The 23,810-nt window shown below is 38.8% G+C and overlaps 1 protein-coding gene across 1 annotated transcript in view; it reads left to right on the top strand.

Moving 5' to 3' along the window:
• Positions 1–994: 994 nt before the first annotated feature.
• The window catches only part of LOC125241843, a 44,079-nt gene continuing 21,263 nt past the window's right edge, over positions 995–23,810 (top strand). The window contains exons 1-3 of the mRNA XM_048150505.1: positions 995–1,348; positions 15,964–16,911; positions 22,418–22,696. Coding sequence (XP_048006462.1) covers positions 995–1,348; positions 15,964–16,911; positions 22,418–22,696 — 1,581 coding nt within the window. The remainder of the gene's footprint in view (positions 1,349–15,963; positions 16,912–22,417; positions 22,697–23,810) is intronic.

The raw sequence follows: 23,810 nt of genomic DNA, 5'->3' as shown, positions 1-23,810 counted from the left end.
GTGGCACAAATTTTATCGATTCTTGTTTCTTCCAACTTCTGAACTGTAAGGATCGTTAAAATCGGAGTTGTAATAAACGGATGTACTTTCTGTCATTCATTCTATCACATATTGTAAGAGTAATTATTTATTAATGGCTTATATTTTGAATTATTATTTATGATGAGCGTAATAAAGAATATGATGAGCGTATTAAAGAATATCAATTGACTCGTATTAGTCACTGATTCCCGCCATCTTGGATTGATATAAAACACCGGGAATGCAGTGACGGTTGGCCAGTTCGAGTAGAGACGAGTTGTAGTGAAGAAGTCCTGAAATATTTATTGTAAATAGGTTGTTATTATGTTTATAACTAACGAATAAAGTAAAAGTGTTACAAGTAATAGTTTTCATCATCAACCTGGTAACCAGGTAATAACCAAGACTATGATTTTGATATAGTCCGACTCCTATTGCACCCAACACTAACTGGGATATAGAATGTAAATCATCAGGCAGGACACACAAATCGCACAAGCGACGCATCAAGACAGAGTTCGACGGGCCGACGCTATCTACCAAATTACCGTGGATCACAACTTCGATTAGAGGTGTCTCAATCCGACGAACCTACGCACTATAATATGACTACGACCGCATTCATGAATGACCCAATATCTACAGGTCACCAAGGTAAAACCTAGGATTTACCGAACCAACGGTAAATCCTACAACGAGCCACGTGTAAAAAATGTCTTTCGTCGAGTTTGAAAGTCAATTTTTGCGCTACTCACCCCAAATTACGATACGTGTATTCATTAATATAATAATATAATTATTTATCTAAAATTGAATCTACTTAGGTATTCAGAAAACTTATAAGACGTTGCGAGTTTGCAGAGGGCGTTCACCGGGTTTGAATTTCATTTCAATGACAATTAGACACAAAGATTAGCCCAAACCGTTGGACAGTGCCAGTGGGCAGCGTAGCGTGGTCACAATTGCGGACACCATGCGGCCGGCCGGACGCGCAGCCTTGCTACTCGGTGTGCTCTCAATCGGAAACTTCGTCTTTGCCTCGGAGTACGGAGTGCCTGTAGAGATTAAACTATGGGACACCGGGAGGACCCCCTTGTCGCACATGGTAGACGTTACCAATGAATTCGGCTTAAAGGTTTTAGCAGAACATAATTTCCTAAATGAAAATAACATAGCTTTTTCACCCTATGGTCTTATGGGTATACTAGTGGCCTTGTATGAGGGAGTTGACGGTGAAAGCTCCTACCAAATTCAGAAAGGAATGCAGCTGCCCTGGAATAGAAATGTCATGAGAATAGGCTTCAGAGATATCCACCGCACTTTAAAAGTGAGTATCTAAGAATTACATTTATTATGTGGGAATGTAATTTAATTTATTTTTAACAACAATACATATTATATACAATATAAACCTTAATCTTTTTCAACCTAGCGTTTTCCCGGCCTAGCGCCAGGGTCCGCTTATACAATATAAAACTTAATAATAACCAAAAACTTAAAAATAACTATACAAAACTAAAATATAACTAATTAAACTAACTAACATAAAAATGAACTTATAATAAATAAAAATAATACTAATAAGTTAAATAATTAATCGAAGAGAGAAAAAAAAATTATAATAGTTCTGGCCCAATTAGTCGGCGTAGTTATCCTACTTGATGAAGCGGATGATGTACGGTTCGGATTAGGGTTTCTGATTTCTCGACCTATTTGAAGTCTCGAGTTTCAAAAATCTCGAGCCCAAAGTCTCGAGTCTTTATTTAATTAATCGGAAACATTTTGATTAAATAAACAAAAATATGATTAGTAGTTTTTATTGCACCACACTATTATGCTTAAAAATGCGTAACAACAATAAAAATCTACTTTTTCGCTCTGAGGCAACGACGTTACTTTAACTGGGCCTGTGCACAGGTAAGTAAGTAGCTAGGTAGCTACTATAATACTAAAATGTCATGTATTAAATAATGTAATTGAAATTAAACTTTTAAAATAACTTCTTCTTCCTAGTTTCCTCAATGCTGTGGATCGCGACCACAAAGTAGCGTGTCGCCATTGAACGCGGTGATACGCTCATAACTCATAAGCCATGTGGACAGCACGGTATACGCTGCCACCTCCATTCGATTTCTTCATACAGTTAGACCATCTCTTACGAGCCCCACCTCAAGTGTTTACCACTAATTCGCCATATTATGCATTGGTGGTCTCATAATGTGTCCGAAAAATCTAAACCTGGCATATTACGGAGAGCATTGTGGTGTAATTCAGTTCTTGCAAAATAGAGACGTTAGTTCTTCTAGCTTCCCAAATTATATATATGTTATGGACCAAGTGATAAATCGGGCACTATACATAATGCCCGGGCATTATGAATAATGCCCATTGTGAGTGGGCAGTTTGATAATAACTATTCAAATAATTAAATTGCCCGGGCATTATACATAATGCCCATCCTCTTTTGGGCAAAGTAATAATAACACAGCGAGTAGCTGAATTTTGCCCGGGCATTATACATAATGCCCACCCTCTGTCGGGCAAAGTGATAATAACATATCGAATAGTGGAATTTTGCCCGGGCATTATACATAATGCCCATCCTCTGTTGGGCAAAGTGACAATAACATACCGAATAGCTGAATTTTGCCCGGGCATTATGCATAATGCCCATCCTCTGTTGGGCAAAGTAATAATAACACACCGAATAGCTGTACTTTTCCCGAGCATATAATGCCCATCCATTGTTGGGCAGTGTTGAGAGATAAAACATGTAGCAAAGCTAATAGCTGGATTGGCGTAGCTTCAGCATACTTTCGTGCCGATCTGTTCAAGAAACTGTATGCAGTTTCATATCGAACAACAAAGGACGCGCAGCCGCTGCAACTTTGACATCCACCCGCCGTCTTCAGTTTCCCGTGATCATGATGCATGAAACTGCGTCGAAATATCGGGACTTCAATAAAATTCAAAAAAGTAATCACGGTTTATATCCCGGTTAATATAAATCTTATGAAACTAATTGTGAATCATTTAAAACTCTTATGATAAATGATTTAGAGTTAAACGAAAAGTCCGATATAGGCCGCAGAGCAGAGCTCGCCTTGAGTCTTAGTGAGGCAGGGTCCATAGATGATATCGGGAGAGGGCAATAAAGAGTTTCGGTCCGTCAGACCAGCTTCTAACCATAAGGCACGGCTACCGGTAAGTGCCATGATAAAAGTGCACTTTCACGAATGGCAAAGATGGTAAAACGCCTAGTTTGTTTAGCAGGTATGACCAATGATAGCGTCAAATGTGGCTCGACAGACAATATGGCCAGCACACTGGGAGAATACAGTCGTTGGGCCGCGGAAAGAGCTTCCTTCAAGGTAGTAACGAGGTTTGCAGACCTGTAGATGTAGCGAGAACATGGGATAATGGAGGCTATGCTGAGTAGTGAGAGGTCGGCCCGTGGTGAAATGACCTCGTTCTGAGTGCACTCGTACGAACGGCAAAGATAGTGAAACGCCGGTGTAAGCTCATCCCCCTCTTTCACAATGGATCCGTCCATTGCGCCACGAGGTGAGAGTCCCCTAAATCCTCCTCGGTTCAGGGGGATGCTGCATAACATAATTCCGGAAAAGAACAGCTATGCTCGGTCAGTCACTATATACCTCTCACACAAGAGAGCAACCTGTGCCAAGCAGTGGGACGTAATATTTTTTTTATATTTCCGTCCAACTGTAACCGCTATTTGAAATATGTTTTTTTTTTTTTAAATTATAGGTATGTTTTGTGAAACTGATTTAACTTTGATCATCTTTACTGACCTGACTAACCACTATATACAACAACTTAATAAAATAATTTGTATTCATTTTTATTATACTTTAAAGTCTACTTCAATTAAAACGATGATGGCGTACAATGAAATAGGTATTTAATTTGTATAAAAAAATCGGAAAACTACTAATTGTTCAAGTCTACTCAACAAAAGTACCTATCCTCATGAAAGAAGCACAATTTACATTTCATTATTTGTTAGGAAACACTCAGTATACTTAAAAAACTTACTATCAAATTTCCCAACGATCATGTGTATCATAATGACCGGGCAATGTGATAAAAAATGGCGTTTAGACAAACTTGTTAAACTTACCATCAAATTACCCAACGATCACGTAGTATTATAGAATAGAATAGAATAGAATATACTTTATTTAACATCAAATTGGACAAATACAAGGTAGAGGTACATACAACTTAAATTAGATGCTAAATGGGATCCCACTCAGCATGTTGCCACGGCAAGCCGAGGCGCTGATTTTCAGTGGGACCCTGACTTAATAAACTAAGCTAAGAACTAAACTAAAACTAGAACGAGTGACAGCACAAACATCAGGGAACAGTTAGGTACGATACTATACAAGTAAATTGACAGAGTGTCCACGATATGAAACAATGACTGACAATACAATTAATGATGGAAAAGACAGTAACACGAAACAAACACGCGACAAATGGATACATAGTACATATATACATAGCACAGAAGGTAAGACTTTTTAATTATTATTAGGTAAGACTTTTTAATTATTATTCAAAATGACCGGGCAATGTGATAAAAAATGGCGTTTAGACAAACTTGTTAAACTTACCATCAAATTGCCAAACGATCACGTGAATCACGTAGCATTATCATATAATGACCGGGCAATGTGATAAAAAATGGCGTTTAGACAAACCTGTTAAACTTATTATCAAATTGCCCAACGATCACGTAGCAGTATCATAATGACCGGGCAATGTAATAAAAAATGGCGTCTACACAATGATTAATCACTTTGCCCAATACAGCTAGGCATTATTCATAATGTCCGGGCATTATACATAATACCCTTATTACATAATCACTTGGTCCATAACATATACACGTAGCAGTCTTCTCCAGCACCACATCTCAAAAGCGTCAATCTTAGCCATGTCAAAGCTTTTCATGGTCCAAGTTTCGGCACCATACGTACATATCGAGATTATCGAGAAGAAAAGAGCTCAAACGAAGTGCCGCCACTGTCCAACATAGGCCCAACGATATGTTTTTATTAAATAACACGAGACTGTCAAAACCTCGATGGTTTAAAGAGTGATGCTTTCTAAAATAAATATTATTATGTAATGTGTGATGTTAAATAAATAAATAAAAATAAAATAATTTTTAAGAAAAAAAAAACCGCCGCCTTTGGGTTTCTGGTGAAAGCTACTTGCGAATGTTGGATTATGTAGAAATGTGTAGGTATTTTTTAAAACTGCTTTTAATGCTTTAATTATTTGATGGCAACACAAATGAATATACGTATAACGTTAAGGTTTGAGGAGTTTCCTCAATTCCTCATGAATCGGATTATAAGAAATCAAATCTTGACAAAATTTGACTTGAAAACTCAATATGCTTAACAAACATAACTAAATAAATGTCACTGTTCTGAACTTAATGCATGCTGTTCTTATAAAAATACCAAAGTCACTATGACAGTGCCGTTTAGATTTGAAGAGTTCGGTTCTGACCATCATCAGCAGTTCCACTGCACCAAATGTCACTGTTCTGGACGAAAGGGCATGCTGTTCTTATAAAAAAAAAGTCACTATAAGCGTGCCGTTCGGATTTCAGGAGTTCGGTTCTGACCATCATCAGCAGTTCCACTGCACCAAATGTCACTGTTCTGGACGTAAGTGCATACTGTTCTTATAAAAATACCAAAGTCACTATAAGCGTGCCGTTCAGATTTGAGGAGTTCGGTTCTGACCATCATCAGCAGTTCCACTGCACCAAATGTCACTGTTCTGGACGAAAGTGCATGCTGTTCTTATAAAAATACCAAAGTCACTATAAGTGTGCCGTTCAGATTTGAGTAGTTCCATTCTGACCATCATCAGGAGTTCCACTGCACCAAATGTCACTGTTCCGTACGTAAATGCATGCTGTTCCTTTAAAAACACAAAAATCACCATATGTATGCCTTTCAGATCCCACCACCAGAACTGGGTTCTGAGAAAAATGAGACCAATCTGTATAGGTCACAGACCAACCCCTATAGACATCCATTACAAGACGACTCGCGATCGCCAGCCTTCCTAGTATTTGCACTGATATAAGCGCGGGCGCTCGCCGTGCCCGATCAGTATCGACCAAGTAACAGACCCGAAAGCAGCGCGTGTTTTTCGCACTAAAAAATTGGAAAAGGGTATTTTGATGCCTTAAAGATGTCCACCTGTAGTGTGGAAAGGTAACAAGAAGCTCAAATTTAAAAACAGACGGCATTACATTCCACAAATAAGTCTATATAATTTATTAAGTATTTATAATTTATTCAGAGCCGGCATAGGTCAACTTACATTGGCCACTTACGCGTCAGTAGAGGGACAGTCATACTCCTGTCCCTTTTCATCTGGCGCGACTGCCCGCCGTCCTTGAAACGGCCAATCACAGCGCGCTTAACACATTCCCCGCCCGCTCCTCGCACCCCAAACACTGGTGACTCGTATCGCGAACAAAATATACAAGATTTCTACTCTATAGGAGGTTCTCTGTGGTATAGGTACATCATATCATCATATCCTCACCTCATCGAACCACTGGACTCCATTTTGAAAACCACCCTTTCATCCATATTAAACATTCACCTAGACAACCGCGCCTGGACCCAGGCCTCTCTGCCAATTCGCCACGGCGGTCTGGGTATACGCCAAGTTGTCAGTGTCGCCCTCCTTGCGTTTTTGGCCTCGTTTCACAGCACACAAGATCTCGCTGACAAGATTTTTTGCTCATCCTCTGCCAGCGAGCGTATTACCACACTGAACGAGGCCAAAGACACATGGTTGCAGTCTTGCCCGGGTAGCCCGCTTCCGATTTCCCTTAAGTCGCAAAGGCAATGGGACGAGCCGCTCTGCAAGGCAACGATAACTCAACTTATTGACTCTGCCCAGAGTTCAGCAGAGCGCGCTCATTTGTTGGCAGTCGCAGAACCGGAAGCGGGTTATTGGCTCCGCGCATTACCATCAGCCAAAATCGGAACCCTGCTGGACAAAACCACCCTAACCCTGGCTACCTCTTTGCGTCTGGGCACCAAAACAAATGAGCCCCATCGATGCCGCTGCGGTGCTAAGGTGACCGAACTGGGCCATCACGGTTTATCCTGTCCAAGAAGCGCAGGTCGCATCTCCCGCCATGCGTCCTTGAATGATGTCATCAAGAGGGCGCTCGCCTCCGTTAGCGTACCGGCTATCCTTGAGCCGAACGGTATCGCACGCGACGATGGCAAGCGCCCCGATGGGATGACACTCATTCCGTGGATGCAAGGGAGGACGCTTGTGTGGGACGCCACCTGTGTTGACACGCTCGCGCCGTCCCACCTACAGGCGACCTCCGTCAAGGCGGGAGCTGCGGCCATAACGGCAGAACAAAATAAGCGGCGCAAATATGCTGTCCTCGGCGAGGGCTATATATTTGCGCCGTTCGGCGTCGAAACTCTAGGACCGTGGGGGCCCAGCGCGAAAACTCTTTTTAAAGAGATATCCCAGCGCCTGGTGGATGCCTCAGGTGACCAGAGAGCTGGCAGCTACTTCAGCCAGAGATTAAGTCTGGCCATCCAAAGAGGTAACGCTGCCAGCCTTCTGGGCACCACAACATATAGTGACGACTTGGGGAGCATTTTTTATTTATAAGTTAATTTTAAGTTTGTACATAGTTTAGTTTAGTTAATGTATTTTCTTTAGTGTATATATTTCAATTTGTTTTTTGTTTTTATATTTCATTTTGTTTCGTTAAATAAATAAACATCTGTATATTACATTCAATCAAAAAAAAATTTTCAAAATCGGTCCAGTAACGACGGAGATATCGAGGAACAAACATTAAAAAAAAAAAACATACAGACGACTTGATAACCGTCCTTCTTGAGAGATATGAGGCGACGGTTAAAAATCTGCTTTCTGCTTTCCTGACATTTAATTTGTCATGTTGCCGTCAGTGATCAAAACAATAATTGTTGAAAATACCACAATCAACGAATTATCCTCCTAATAAACTCGTTGATATGATTTTGATTTACGGCGAAACTCAACAACGCGTCCGAACTGTCCGAAGAGCGTTTTTCGGACTATCGAACCCCGTGATGTTACGCAAGAGTGATTGTTTCAGCGTATCCACGATGATCTGCCTATCACTATCCTATTATTTGCAACTTTATTATTTTGTACGTTGAGACGTGTGACCGGTGTGACCAATTCAAGGAATTCCGGAATTTCTATCAGACATCGTTTGTACCGTTATCGGTTCAGTTCAAGCACGTTCAGTAGAAACTGTGTCTGGAACCAACGAAACAACCAATTGGACGTAGGTAAAATCTACTCTTGCTGAACACTCTTTACACCGTCGCTTCATTACTTGCATGGAACAGCGTGGCTAGGACGTAGAAGACATCAAGTATCTACGGTTGCTAAATCGGCGTGATTAGTTCAGAAACCTATTTAATAAAATAATGAGTTAGCTATTTTAGACTTTTATTGAATAAAATCACAACGTTTGGCTTTGAATTAATTTGGTACACATTAACACCACGTTGGGTATTTTTGTTAAAAAGCACACAAATTAATGCTAACATGACATAAGTCATAAACGTCAGGTCAATATGACGGAGGGAGGCGTAATACATTGCGTGCTGAATTATTATGTATGAAAAAAAAACTCATCTATTTAAAAAAAACAATGTAGTTAGGCTCCTTAGGTCCGATACTAATCGTTGTTAAAATATTCGCCCGTATGGAATACACACGCTCTATTTCTTTAAGTTACTTCTTTGGATAACATTACAAAATGAATGAACTCGTGGTAATTGAATGGATTTAATAATAATTTTATTAGTTCAAATTAAAGACCGTCAGGGAACAAAAACTACCCATATAACCATAATCGGTCGCCGTTCCTACGCAAATCGTCCTATTTTGTGTACACACAGGTCTTCGGGTCTCAATGCTTAGTCGCAGTACGGTCGACGTTTAGTCGAGGCGACCCAAATGGGGACGATTGGTAACAGGCACAAATGGTCACAGAAGTGTGCACTACGCGTGCACACATTGTTACCGTTTGGCGACTACTTTCCCAAAATCATTCGTTCATTTCATTCTTTTCAAATGGCGACTGTCAGAGACGTCAAAGTAAAAAAGAAATAAAATCATTTGACATTAAAATGTAATGGCGTAAGAATTTGTTAAAGATAAATATTGTTTGCATTTGTAATATAATGTGGGCTAATTATCATGGCCAATTAAATTGCTCGAGTGATTTCATAAAATAAGTCTAAATTTATCAACGCGCCATCAATTTACCTCAGTTTAACCAGTAATAATATTATTGACTACTCGGTGTTTGCGTAGTTTGGTGAAGTTTTAGTGCTCCGGTGCATATACTAAACTGAAATAATAAAAATAATGCCTAGAAAACCAGTAAAGTTGTTAAAATATGGATTAAGACTGGGTAATATTCCATGTAAAAAACAGTCGCCAAACGGTCACAAAACGGTCAACAAACGGTCGCAAAATGGTCGCAGCGTACACGCGTGACCGAAAGCAGTGAATATTTATTAGATTTACAAAATGGCTCTTGTATTCATTTTTTCAGGTATCCTCAAACTTTATAAACAATTAAATATGCCGTCGTACTCAGTTGTCCTCACTAAAGAAGATTTAAAAAAAATTGTAACGTGCGTACCGAGCTGCTGGGTTGCAAAGCATCGGGGATCATATTATTATGGTCTTCTATAGAGCAACTAGTATTTTGCGGCATTTCACAATTGACACTTGTTGAAGTAGTCGTCATTAATATTACTATCAACATTAATTTCAGCGATCTGTACTTCTTTTGTCAAGATTTTTGTAGAGATACAAATTTGTAATGTTAAAGAGACATAAATAAAACGTAGTAGAGTAAATAATGTGTTTTTTTTTGTAACCCAAACAAAATACTTGTAGATACGAGTGCGGAAAAGAGGAAAATCGATACGAGTAGCGATAAATTAATACACAAACGAAGGGAGTGTTTTAAATCGACACGAGTTGTGAATGTCCTTTTCGCACGAGTATCGTACGACGATTTTCAGTACCTAAATCTAAGCTAAGAGTTTCGACCAGACAAGAAATGAATCATTGCTTGATTTTCTCGCACTACTGCGTTAAAAAAAAGCAGCATCTGTACTGAAAAAAACTATCATTGCGCAACAGAAATTCTATTAATAGCACAGTAAATACTCTATTTCATTTGATACCTACTTTTATTGTGTAAAGCAACACTACACATCATTTTTATCAATAAGAATTAAAAATTATATATTTAATACATTAAGTTACTATAAAGTGCTTATCTATTTGTATTAATCATTCTGCACTTTTCTTAACTTTCCCACATTTCTATAAAATGTCGAAGAGTGCTTAAATGGTCGTCGTTGTTTATTATTATTTAATTCGCTCATATTTAAATGATTCAAAGCAACCAGTCCACAACTTCACAAGACAGTTTGAGAAACCTTCGTATTTCAGATTGTCATTTGCGGTTACAGTGGTTTAGGAGCAGTTCGGTAATCAGACCTACACATGTGTGTACAAATTCTGTCAATGTCACTGTCAGAAACCGTTCTGACAGTGACAATGACAGCTACAAATTCGTCCACTTGTTGTTACCGTTATGTGTGCATACGTCGACTAATAAAGTGTCGTTAAAAATCGTTCTGACAGTGACATTGACAGCCACAGATTCGTACACATTTTGTTACCGTAACAAGTGCACACGTCGACTTGTTATTGTATCAATACGGTCGCATTGTTTGCACGACGTTACCACGCGTTATGTCACATTTGACAGTTCGTTACCGATTTGAAGATTTTGCGACCGAAATGGTTGTATGGGTAATGAGTCGCTATTAGGTCTATATTTTAATATTTTTAGCATTCCGTAGTTCAAAAAGGAAAAAACGGCCTTATAAGATCACTCGTAGTCGTGCGTTTGATGTCTGTCACAGGTCACAGCCAATTTTCTCCAAAACTACTGAACCGATTAACTTGAAATTTGGCACAAATATGTTAATCTGTGACCCAGAGACGGACATGTTATTTAAAATATTTAAATTAAGAAAATTAATTATTGGGGCCACTTTTGGGGGTAAAAGTGAAAATGAAAAATCAAAGTTTTTTGAACTGTCAGTGCGGTGTAACAGAACAAGCGTCTATGACGAGGAAATGGACTCGTTATTACATATAAAACTTACGGCGAATCAACTTTTCCTTGACCAACTTTTTGGTGCATATTTCCTTCGGGATTTCATTGAATATTTTAACAAATAATATCTTTGATGGTTAATCACATGTTTAGTTACGTCATCACTGATAAAATTCACTATTATTTAATGTAAAACAGGTTGGGAAAACGTATTTATCAACAAACTACGTTCACATGGACGAAATACTGATACTGACAGTTGTCAACTGCATAGCGTTCCGATATTATGTCTTGGTTCCAATTACAAGTCAGAGAGGTAATAATGACTAATATTGATTATTATACTTCCTGAATATATCATTCAATGTAACAATTAGGAACAAATGTGATCTTTCATTGCGAAGTTACTTACTAAATTGATTTAAACAATCTTTCACAAAATAATATTTACGTAAAAATATTTACGGAACGCTCCACTATTGGACTACATAAGTATCAATACCAATAGCTCTGTCTCTCTCTAAAACAGGTGCAATCTGCACGTGTTAATAAGCAAACATCCGCGTGATGATCGTGAACTTTATTGCGTAGAGCGTATGAGTGTAAACAAAGCACTTGTGATCTTTTTCTTATGTGCGCAAGTTAATGGCTTTTTGTCGATGTTGTGTCGATGAAACGTCGATACTGTGTCGATTATCGATAGTACGTCGATGGTACGTCGATACTGTGTCGATTGTCGATGTTGTGTCGATGGTATGTCGTTACTGTGTCGATGAAACGTCGATACTGTGTCGATTGTCGATGGTCGATGGTATGTCGATGTTTGAAGTTATAAAAGGGTCGGAGCGAGCCGACGCGCGTCATTCTTAAAATATCTACGAGACTAACAGTGTCCCTGGCTTTCGTGTGTTATACTGGTGAGTGAAGTTGTTCTGCTATTGTTTCTCTGTTTGTTTTTACTTGAAAATTATTCTAAGTGATTGTAAACTTTGAAATTGTGTCTCTGTTTGATTGTGCGGGGACAATATCGTCGTACAGTTAAACTTAGACCTATGGTGGAATTGCTTTACCGTCAGTTGTGGGGTTATTTTAGTGTTCTATTTATAGTGTAGTGTTACATTTAAATTAATGTGTAGTGAAGTTTTCTGTGCTTTGTTTCACGAGTGCCGTCAAGCAATACAAAGACTGGGTCGATGTATGGCTGGTGCTTGGAGATAAGTCTGTGTTTGGTTTTGTAGGGAGTAATTCTTGCAAAACTAAGCTTAGATTATAGCACGTAAAGGAAACTTCATTCGTTTATTTAGTTGGTCAGTAAAATTGAATTTAGTAATTTTCTATGGGGTTATTTTGTGAAAGTTATAAGCCAGATCATTGTTTGTGACAGACTGTTGTCCGGCTAAGCGCTTTATACCTTGCGGTTGTTAAACATAAGGCGTTTAGGGGTCTTTTTGTTCCAAGTGGAGGCTTGGGCACTTTTTAGGGTTCCGTAGTCAACTAGGAACCCTTATAGTTTCGCCATGTCTGTCTGTCCGTCCGTCCGTCCGTCCGTCCGTCCGTCCGTCCGTCCGTCCGTCCGTCCGTCCGTCCGTCCGTCCGCGGATAATCTCAGTAACCGTAAGCACTAGAAAGCTGAAATTTGGTACCAATATGTATCTCAATCACGCTAACAAAGTGCAAAAATAAAAAATGGAAAAAAATGTTTTATTAGGGTACCTCCCCTACATGTAAAGTGGGGGTTGATATTTTTTTTCATTCTAACCCCAACGTGTGATATATCGTTGGATAGGTATTTAAAAATGAATAAGGGTTTACTAAGATCGTTTCTTGATAATATTAATATTTTCGGAAATAATCGCTCCTAAAGGAAAAAAAAGTGCGTCCCCCCCCTCTAACTTTTGAACCATATGTTTAAAAAATATGAAAAAAATCACAAAAGTAGAACTTTATAAAGACTTTCTAGGAAAATTGTTTTGAACTTGATAGGTTCAGTAGTTTTTGAAAAAAATACGGAAAACTACGGAACCCTACACTGAGCGTGGCCCGACACGCTCTTGGCCGGTTTTTTATACTTACAAAAGCGTATTTTCTCACCGGTCTCAAAGAGTCCAACTGTTAGATGGAAGTGAGGACTTTCACGATTGACGAAAGACATTAGGAGTAATCCTTGCTCACTGAAGTCGGCAGTATTTGAGGCTGGGGTCCTATATATATATATATTTATTTAATCGGTGCTCTGGTTCATGCTGGCGTTGGTCGCTGGGGATTTCGGTTGTGATTGATCCATATCTAAGTAAAGTTTGATCGCAGCTGGGTCTCCCATGTGGCTGGTACAGGTGTGTCCTAGAATACTGGATATATACACGGATAGGGCGATCTACTCTCTGCTACCCTAGCCCGCGGGCAAGAGCAGAGGGGGGGATCTGACCGACACAAGCCTATAGGTTGCCTATCTCAGCTTCGCTGGCTGAACTGTACAGTTCTAGTAGGGATACACTTGTACATATTCTGAACACAAGATCTATGGTAAGTGAGGGTCTGTGTTTCAGATATGTTAGAGTAGGGAAAACAATAGGATTAGGGTAGCGTCACACAGTATTTCTATGAAATTAGGGTTGTTTTACGATTGGTTTTGAAGTATAATTGATAGGCGTGTATTTATATGGTTTAAATGGACTTTAAATGTGGTGTTTACTATCTTAAAATATGTGGTAAAACTGGTAATTTATAAAATCTCTTATTACTTAATTTATTTGAGTGAAATTAATAATTGTGGTAGCAATTTCTGATCTTTCGGTGTCGCTGCGGGACACTTAGTGTTGCTAACTAGTTTTTCAAGGTAAATTCTATCAAGTTGGTTAGGGAAACAAACTATTCTTTGGAATAAAAAGCATAGGTTTGTTATAGGGCCCAGTGGCATGCGAGCGCCGTCCACTGATGGAAAGTCAAAAGCTTAGAAAAGTTAGTAGACTTAGTTCTTATAAAAGTTAGCAACTGCTCGGTGTTTCGATAAAACATTAGAAAGATCGAGAAGTTATGGTCTATTAGCAGTATTGGGGAAAAGGGGGGTTTAGCTAGGGAAAAAGAAACAAAACAAAAAAGGGGTTAGTTCGTAGTTAGATAGCCCTTCAGGCTTACCTGCTTAGGATCCTGATAAAGTGGTTTGGTCGGGTCAGGGGTCCCATACCGCATCGCAAGCCCTTGCCCAAGCCGGGACCACTAATAAGGCGTAGCGGATGATTACCAAAATATTTTTTAATATTTATTTCATATATGCTTCACTCACTGACTTCTATTCTAAAAATTTCTTCATTACGTCATTAATTTTCTCACATATAACTTTCTAGGCCTAAATCTGATAAAATACTCTACTATAACACTATATTATTATGCTACAATAACCTTTATTCTTCTTTAAAATATAAATAAATAAAATTTTAAATATTAGTCAAAAATACAGCTGATACTCATTAAAGGATCTAGGTTATCGCGGTTCACATCGAAGGGTTCTACATACTCACACTGGGCGATCACAAGGCCAAATTTACGGGGTATATTTAAAGGGGGGTTAGCTATAATGTTGCCCTGAACTTCTAGGTGTTTATGAACTAAGAATTTAAGAATTGGCTTGGAATATTACTTAATACAATCCAAAAATAAAAATCACCTTAGTTGTTTACTCACTAAAAATCTCATAAGAATGATCAACCTTTTTTATGCCGTAAAAGGTTTTAGAAACGGAAAGAAAAGTTACCCGTTAGGTATAATACAATCCAAAACTAACCAGTTAAAGTTATACTTATGTGTAATTGTTAGCACACAATTAAATTTTTAAATTAAATGGAGTGATTCTAAAAGAAGTAGGTAAATTGTATTTAATAAACAAAAGCTTGGCAGCTTTATCTTCCTGCAGTCTGCTTCTAAGGGGATCGTAGATATAAGCCATGCACATGAAAATCGAATGAAGCAATTGATATTTAGTATCGCAACTCGCAACACGTGGCAGCGGAGAGATGAGCGAATGACAGACTAGGGAATGCAGAACAGGTACCAGTCCCAGAACCGGGACTGAGATTTCCGGTACTGGGAAGGAACCGGGAAATCCCGGTTCTTCGGTACTTTTCGGTACTGAGAGTTTACTAGTACATTTGTTGTAAAATTATGAATAAAACATAAAATTGAAGTCCTCGACAAGTTTTGCTACCTTATAGGTCGACCATATCCAACAATCTCTCGCTTGATGCAGAGATTGTTGGATACGTATTGACCAAGCGGCGACCATGTTCGGGAGGCTACGTTCAAGAGTATGGTGTAACAATCATCTCATTATGTTTTATTATTATTAAAAGCCTGCTGGGCAAAGGCCTGCCCCCCTTTTTTTCCATTCCTCCCGGTTTTGTGCAGTCCTCGGCCATTCTTTCAAAAAGGAGTCCAACTCGTTCAAATATCTAGACTACGATCTAGAAATACTAGACCCTACTCATAGTGTTGTGTTCCTGCCGGTGAGTAAGGCTGCCAGAGCTCAATGAGGGTGCGGTGTGCTGGTGACGGAAGGATCTACGAAACTAATTTGTTCCGTCTATTGTCCTTTGAGTCGTCGGCAACCCAAACCCTCCTTAGAACTTGTACACTCTTATTTGCTGTGTACTTACTCGTAACTAACACAGAAACTGTAATGATGTAATCTTTTTTTCCAGACATATTTTGTTCCAGAAGAAGGTTTTCTCGCAGGACTTGCATTAAACAACGAAAACGTAACCTTCAATGAAGGTTACAAAAAAATCCTACGATTTTATGGGTTCGATCTGGACAATGACCAGTTGCCGACTACCCCTGTAAACAATGAAACGAATGCATCTTCAACCCCAAGCAACGGGGAGAGCGCAGCGGCCACAGCCGCGCCCGTCACCGCCGCCACGGGCGCGGCGAGCACGCTGGCTCGCGAGGACCTGTCCAGCGCCGCTGCAACCACCACCAACCCTAATGCGGAGACTATCGGCGACCTTGACATCCGCATGAGCACTTCCTCACCAACCACTGCCAATTCAGCTGCGCCTCATTCTGAGACTACTACATCCTTTAGTACACTACAAACAGACACAACTACCAGTGCGACCACTGCGGACTCGCTCAGTACAGCCACTACTAATATAGACAGAACGAACACTGAGTATGTTTCTGAAAATGTACAGTCTACAATGATTGACAGTACAACGATGGTAGAAATAATAAATGCTACTGATATTGAAGTGGAGACTGCTCCAAGTTCTTCTTCCACATCTGAGTCATCTACAGCGTTAACAAATGAAGAATTAGAAACGCCATCAAGAAGTGGCCAGTTGTCTACCACGGTTACTATCGACGCCGCCACCACCTCCACACAAGCACTGGAGTCTGAAACTACGGAGCAGCTTATTACTGAGGCTATAGACACTACAGAAACTATTAGAACAACAGAAAATAGCGAATCAACCGTGGAAATAGAGCGTCGTAAAAAATCTGTCGTTAATTTTATATTTACGAATCCTCCATACATACACGAAAACGTAATTTACAGAGGATTTGACATACCGATACCTGTACAGAATAACCCTAACATTGGAAATGACCAAATGTTTTTAGCAAATGGATTGAAAAATGTTCAGGTTAGTACCTAAATTATAGCATTTTATATTTATACCTAAAAATTTTAATAGTATATTGTGCAACAAGGGAGGTAAGGGGGATTTTGTCAACGAGTGTTATATTATAACTCACGACAGCCGCAGGCTGGAGAGAGTTATACACACAGACCAATATAGACACGAGTTTACAAAAGTTTCCTTACCTCCTGAGTTACACACAATATTTTTCATCACATTTGAGAGGAAAACACAGAGGAAAAAAATCATATGGCAAAACCTTTAATTAATTAATGGCGGCGCCGCTGCGACCAGTAGCCTATCTTCACCAATATCGGATTCTTCATATAAATCCATTGTTCTTAATTAGTTGATAACAAACGCTTTATGAGCACAACAAACAAACACTAAAATACCGCATATAAATGCAATGTTCAAAGAAGCATACAATTGAACTCATTTTACGTGTCCGTCAAAATATTTGTCGACATTTTCTGATTAAATTTTCTGTTGTACTGCCCGTTGCTATGGCAACGCGGTAAAGCGCAAATCGAGATGGCCGTCACAATTTCCTGCCAGGTTGCTAATTATAACATTTATAACGATTTATCTACGTGAAATTTACAAAATAAATGTAAAACACGCTGAAATAATTGTAAAACATAAATAAAATGCATTTTTTCTACTCGTCGACTTTAATCTGTCAATTAGGACACCAGACTAAACTACAACTTCTGTTTGTATATGACTTTTCAATTTTCAGTGTTGGATAGTCTTTGACACTTAGTCAACTATAATAATTCATTACGTGGTAAACGTATTGTCTTGTGTAAATGTTGGCGTAATTGTGTACCTATGTGTGCTAAACGGTGAAAATTTGAACGGTAATGTTCATAAAGGCGACTTCCATGCTTATATGAGTTCGTTGATTACACTTCACTTTAGCACAGTATAATAAAGAGTACTATCGTACAGTATGGCCACTCCCGCTCCCCGCTGAAAGTGCCGCCCACCCCCTCTCGGTTACCTCACAGTTACCGCCTGTCAAAAACGCGAACAGTCGACCTGTCATATTTCACTCTTACAAGCATAGTACGCGGAGGTGTGACTTTAGTTAACTGAAAAAAAAATTAAAAATAGAACTTTATATAAATTCTATATTAATTTGCGATACTTACCTGGCAATTTTTTCTGCATCTGAAACACATTTTTTTTATCTATCGCGTTATGGACTAATCAGAGACGGTTATTACAAACAATTGGTTGCCAAATTCGATGTTGATACAACCAAGATACAACGGTGAACGACGCTATTAACATTAATTTTAAGTTGAATGATGATATTTTTTGTCCATTAATGATGACGATGATGACTCATAGAAAAAGTATTGTATACAATAGTGATATAATTAAGCTTTTCACTCTCGTACCGTACTATTAGGCCACTCAGCAAGCTTCGTGGCCTAAACATGGTACTCGACTGAAAAGCTTTGTATAATAGTCAGAGATCGGATTTTTGTGCGTCATCTCATACTAAAAGTCATTAAAATGACGTAAGTCACTAAGAATGTCGCAAATCCGTCCGATCTCTGATAATATTTAGTACATTTCGTTATAAGTGCGAGAAGTATGTCATTACTTCACGAGTCCCGAGACATTTTGCCACGAGCAGCACGCGAGTGGCAAAACTCGAGACGAGTGAAGAATGACATTCTCGCACGTGTAACGAACGACTTTTTTTAATACAGTTGCGAAAAAACACTATTACAACTAAATAAAACGATAAACAATCCGAACTCCCAATTTTCGCATTGACATTAACGTACCTCTACCTATCTTATAAAGCTTTTAAACGCGTTCATATTTTCGATTTTGCTATCGATCCAACACAATTTATTTATTTCATTGTGTGCCATAAAAACATAAACATTTACTATAATATATACCTACATTTTAATTCAATCGACCATTTATGCCTCGAAGTATTGCAAATAGAATAAAATAATTATGAAAAATCGCGTAACATATTAAGGTTTTTGAACGTGCTTGCATTAAGTTGGTAACATTGGCCTTAATTTTCATAATCTTAAAAAAAATTGTATGCAAACTGACACTGACAGATCTGTCAGTGTCAGTTTGAACTGTCAATTTGCATACAATTTTTTTTTAAGATTATGAATTTTTAAGACTGTCTGTTGCCGGCCTTAGGCTTCCCACAGACAGTCTTAAAAATTCATAATCTTAAAAAAAAATTGTATGCAAATTGACACTGACAGATCTGTCAATGTCTTGTCAGTGTCAGTTTGAACTGTCAGATTGCATACAATTTTTTTTAAGATTATGAATTTTTAAGACTGTCTGTGGGAAGCCTTAAATTTCATAATCTTAAAAAATCATAATCTTATGAAATCAGATCGAGTGCACGGATTCCCATACAATTTCGCAACTGTCCACACACAGTCTTATTTTTTAAGATTATGATTTTTTTCAGATTGATCTGACAGATTGCGAATAATTTGAATTTTAAGAATGTGTGTGGCAAGGCAGTCAATCTTATTTTATAAGATTATGATTTTTTAAGATTATGAAAATTAAGGCTGAGCGCACACGGAGGCGACAGTCGCTCGACGACTTTTTTGTCTCTGTCGTCACCCCTTGCGACAGTCTCCGAGGTGCGCACACGGGAACGACAGCGACGTAACCACAGACTACTAAAAAGCTATTACCATAGACTAATTCTATTATCTTTGGATATTTCGGATGCAACTTTTTCTTTTTTCATGAAATTGAGAGCCTATCTAAAATAATTTTTTGGTACTTCAGAATGAGTGTTTAAAAGTTTTGATGATTTTACAACCCGGCATCGTTTTTTCTTAATATTGTCGGAATATTCTTTTAAATTCTTGTCATATAAAATCAGTCTTTCCTCTACTTCTTCAATTAAAAGACAGATATCAATGTCGTCTTCAACAATCTGCATTTAAAATTATGTTTTTTTTCGAATAACTGGCAACATTGACAACCGACCGACGACTGTTTTATCGCCGTGTGCGCACTTGCATTGAAACCCATAGGGAAGGAGACAATTGCGTCGCAGGCCTGTCGTCGACCCCTGCGACAAAAAAGTTGCGTCGCAACGTGTGCGCACCTTCATACTAGCCCATAGACCGAGCGACGGAGACAAAACTAATTATGAATTGATTATGAATTTTTAAGACTGTCTGTGGCAAGCCTTAGGCCGGCCACAGACAGTCTTAAAAATTCATAATCTTAAAAAAAAATTGTATGCAAATTGACAGTTCAAACTGACACTGACAGATCTGTCAGTGTCAGTTTGCATACAATTTTTTTTAAGATTATGAAAATTAAGACTCGTCTGTTGCCGACCTTAGACTGTCTGTTGCTGGCCTAAATGACAGACGACGCGTTTCGTTCCATTTCATGTTCTGTTTACACGACTCATTATGAGCCACTTTTTCAAAGTATAAACCATTTTATAAATTATGTTTAGTATGACTAAAAATAAACAATTTACATATGAAATATCAATGTTTTAAACATTAATCACTTAATAGTATGTTTATAGTTTTACGAGTATTCCGTCTTAGTAAAATATTCTTAGTAATCTATATTAACAGTAATATATTAAAACAGCTCGGTAAGTAGTCGTAAAATGGAACGCATACTTTTTACGCACGAATGCATAAAAACCAACTTCTCGCACGCTAAACAGCCAAAAAACGGGCACTTTTTGAGCAACTGTATTAAAAAATACTATTTCATACCGTATAATATTTTTTTACAGCTTAATAGTCAAATTTTAGTTGTGCAAAAAAATCTTTGGCTGATTGAAACATTCTTTGCCTGAAGTATTGTACGGATTGTATTAATTTTTAAAACTAAATCCATTACTCTCTCGTGAATAAAATAGTACATTATTCTTCAGTACATACACGTAGACGCAATGAGACCTTTAAACAGCAAATGTGATGAAAAATTACTTATGTATAATTACATTTGCAATTGAATTTGTGTGTAGACGTATAATGCTTAAACATTTATTAATGAGCCAATTTTAAACAACAGTTTCTAGCCATTTGTTCCGATACGATACCTAGTTGCTTAATTATAGCACTATTGTACTTATACAATACTTTTTCTATGAGTCATCCTTTTCATCATCAATGGACGAAAAATATCATCATTCAAGGTAAAATTAATTAATGTTAATAGATCGTTCACCGTTGTATCAACATCAAATTACCTAGCAACCAATTGTTTGTAATAACTGGTAATAACCGTCTCTGATAGGTCGATAACGCGATATATTAAAAAAAATGAGTTTCAGATGCAGAAAAATTTGCAAGGTATCGCAAATTAGTTTAGAACTTGTATGAAGTTCTATTTTTGAATTTCTTTTAGTTAACTAAAGTGAAGTGTAATTAAATATTATAGTTGACTCAGTATCAAAGACTATCCAACACTGAAAAGTCGGCACATATAGTTTAGTCTGTGGTGTCCTAATTGACAGATTAAGGCCGGCAACAGACAGTCTTAAAAATTCATAATCTTAAAAAAAACTTGTCTTAAAAATTCATAATCTTAAAAAAGATTATGAATTTTTAAGACTTGTATGCAATCTGACAGTTCAAACTGACACTGACAAGACACTGACAGATCTGTCAGTGTCAATTTGCATACGATTTTTTTTAAGATTATGAATTTTTAAGACTGTCTGTGGGAAGCCTAAAGTCGACGAGTACAAAAACCTTTTTTTTTTAATTTATAGAAAACCTTTCAGATTTACATTTTCATTTCAACACCCTTGCGGGTATATTTTTTAACAGAATAACAAATAAATTACCTGCTTTCAAATAGAGGCAAAATGGTTAATATCGGTCATTGCAATAAACAATAAAATTATCCCATAAAAATCATCTTCCATCTCCATACTATAATAGCTCGCGCGCATTAGTTTACTCAGTTTGCCGATAGATGTCTCTGTACGATGAACGCTCATTTCCTACATCGCGTTTTTCCTGATATACCTAATGAGGTCGGTTCAGGAGCGTCCTTGCGACATGTCGTAAGTCATAACTATTAAAGTCGAATAGTCTTGATTTATTTGGACGTAGTCTAACAATAAAATTGTATATAAAAATATTACTTGTTATGTGGGAAATGGAGTCAAGTCTGTAGAGTTCTATGAATAACATTTTGATGACTCAACTATTGAAAGTTTGTACGGAACACTCGCACTTGACTGGCTTATTTCTTGTGAATAAGGTAATTCATAAATACATGTCAAGAACTCAAGAATTAAAACTTATAACTTGACATAAAATCTGTAGGTAAATTATAGAGTAGCGAAGTTAATTTGTCCAATGATCGCAACCTTCCCCTAAGTATGGGAGGTATTCTCTGGTAAGCATAGGAAATACCCTACTACTAGTATAGGACGAACGACGAGATATTGTGCAAAGTGCATAAGTAAGTAAAGAAAGTGTGTGTATGTGTATGTAATGTGCAGGTGTCGTATATGCAATACGACGCAGTGCTGGAGCATGCTTTCCTGCCGCACCTAGAGGCGGCGGCGCTGCGCCTGCCGCTCGACAGCGAGCGCTACTACCTGCTGGCGCTGCTGCCGGCGCGCGCGCACCCGGCCGAACTGGCGCGCCTGCTGGCCCGCCTGGCGCGCCACTCTGACCTGCGCGACGTGTACGCCGCGCTGCGCCCGCGCCAGGTGCGCGCCACGCTGCCCAGCTTTACTGTCAAAGGCCATGTAACGCTTACTGCTGACTTGCAAAAGGTTAATCAACATAAATACTACATATTTCATTAATCGCTTAACATTTCATTTTTAACCCCCGACGCCAAAACGACGGGGTGCCACAAGTTTGACGTGTCTGTCTATCTGTTTGTTTGTTCTCTGTATGTGTGTCTGTCTGTGGCATCGTAGCTCCCGAACGGATGAACCGTTTCAGACTTACTTTTTTTTTTATTTGTTTAATGAAAATCGGTCCACTATGTCGGGGTTTTTTTCAAAAATTTAATTTTGTGGTTAGTTTATGGTTATTCGGTTCGCTTCGGCCTGGCCACAGACACGCGCGAATTGCGGCAGCGGCAGCGGCGAGCGGTGAGCGGGAGAAACAAAAGCCTAAAAACGCATTTAGGATGCCACGAACCGCCGCCGCTGGCGACAACGCGCGCGAATTTTGTTGAGCGGCGGGCGGCAGCGGCGCGCGGTGCGACGCGCGGGGGAAACAAACGTACCGGGCTAGTGGACGACGCCACACTTACAGCGGCGCGACCAGCGATATTGGCGGCACGTATCGGGCGGTTCGCTTCCGACCAAAAATTATTACACGATTCGCTCGCGAAATGGACTCGGAAGCGCTTATCACGGAAATATTAGATAGGTAACTTATGATTAGGTATACATTTTTGAATGTGATTTTGACGTTACCAAAAGGCTGTGATTTCATACTAGTAAGTATTATACAGAGAGTAGTGTTTTTAGTTATTTTAAATATTTGGTACTGAGAATTTTATAGTTGTTTTAGTATTGAGATATGTAATCGAAGGGTTCGATGCTCATTCTGGTGTACTCGTAAAATTTCTCCGGGTACTTTCTGTGTTCTTCATACAAAATTGTAAATTCGCCATGTGTACGTCTGTTAGTTTCGTGTACTCCTTCTCTCAGATTTAAAATATCCTGCCCGAAATATGTGCTGCTTTCGAGAAACTGACGAGCAATTTTGGATAACACCATTTTGAATCCGTCCCCTCCGCTCGATGCCGCTGCCGCGACTGCGAAGTACGTGGCATGCTCCCCGCGCCGCGCTTCCCCACCACGCCGCGCGCCGCCCCGCTCACCGCTTAGACCAAGTCCGTGGCCAGGCCGCGGTTTCGGTAACGCTTGT

Source organism: Leguminivora glycinivorella, chromosome Z (assembly GCF_023078275.1).
Source record: "Leguminivora glycinivorella isolate SPB_JAAS2020 chromosome Z, LegGlyc_1.1, whole genome shotgun sequence".
Classification (NCBI taxonomy): Eukaryota; Metazoa; Arthropoda; class Insecta; order Lepidoptera; family Tortricidae; genus Leguminivora; species Leguminivora glycinivorella.
The sequence above is the reverse complement of the archived record's forward strand: the minus strand, read 5'-3'. Positions and strand labels throughout refer to the sequence as shown.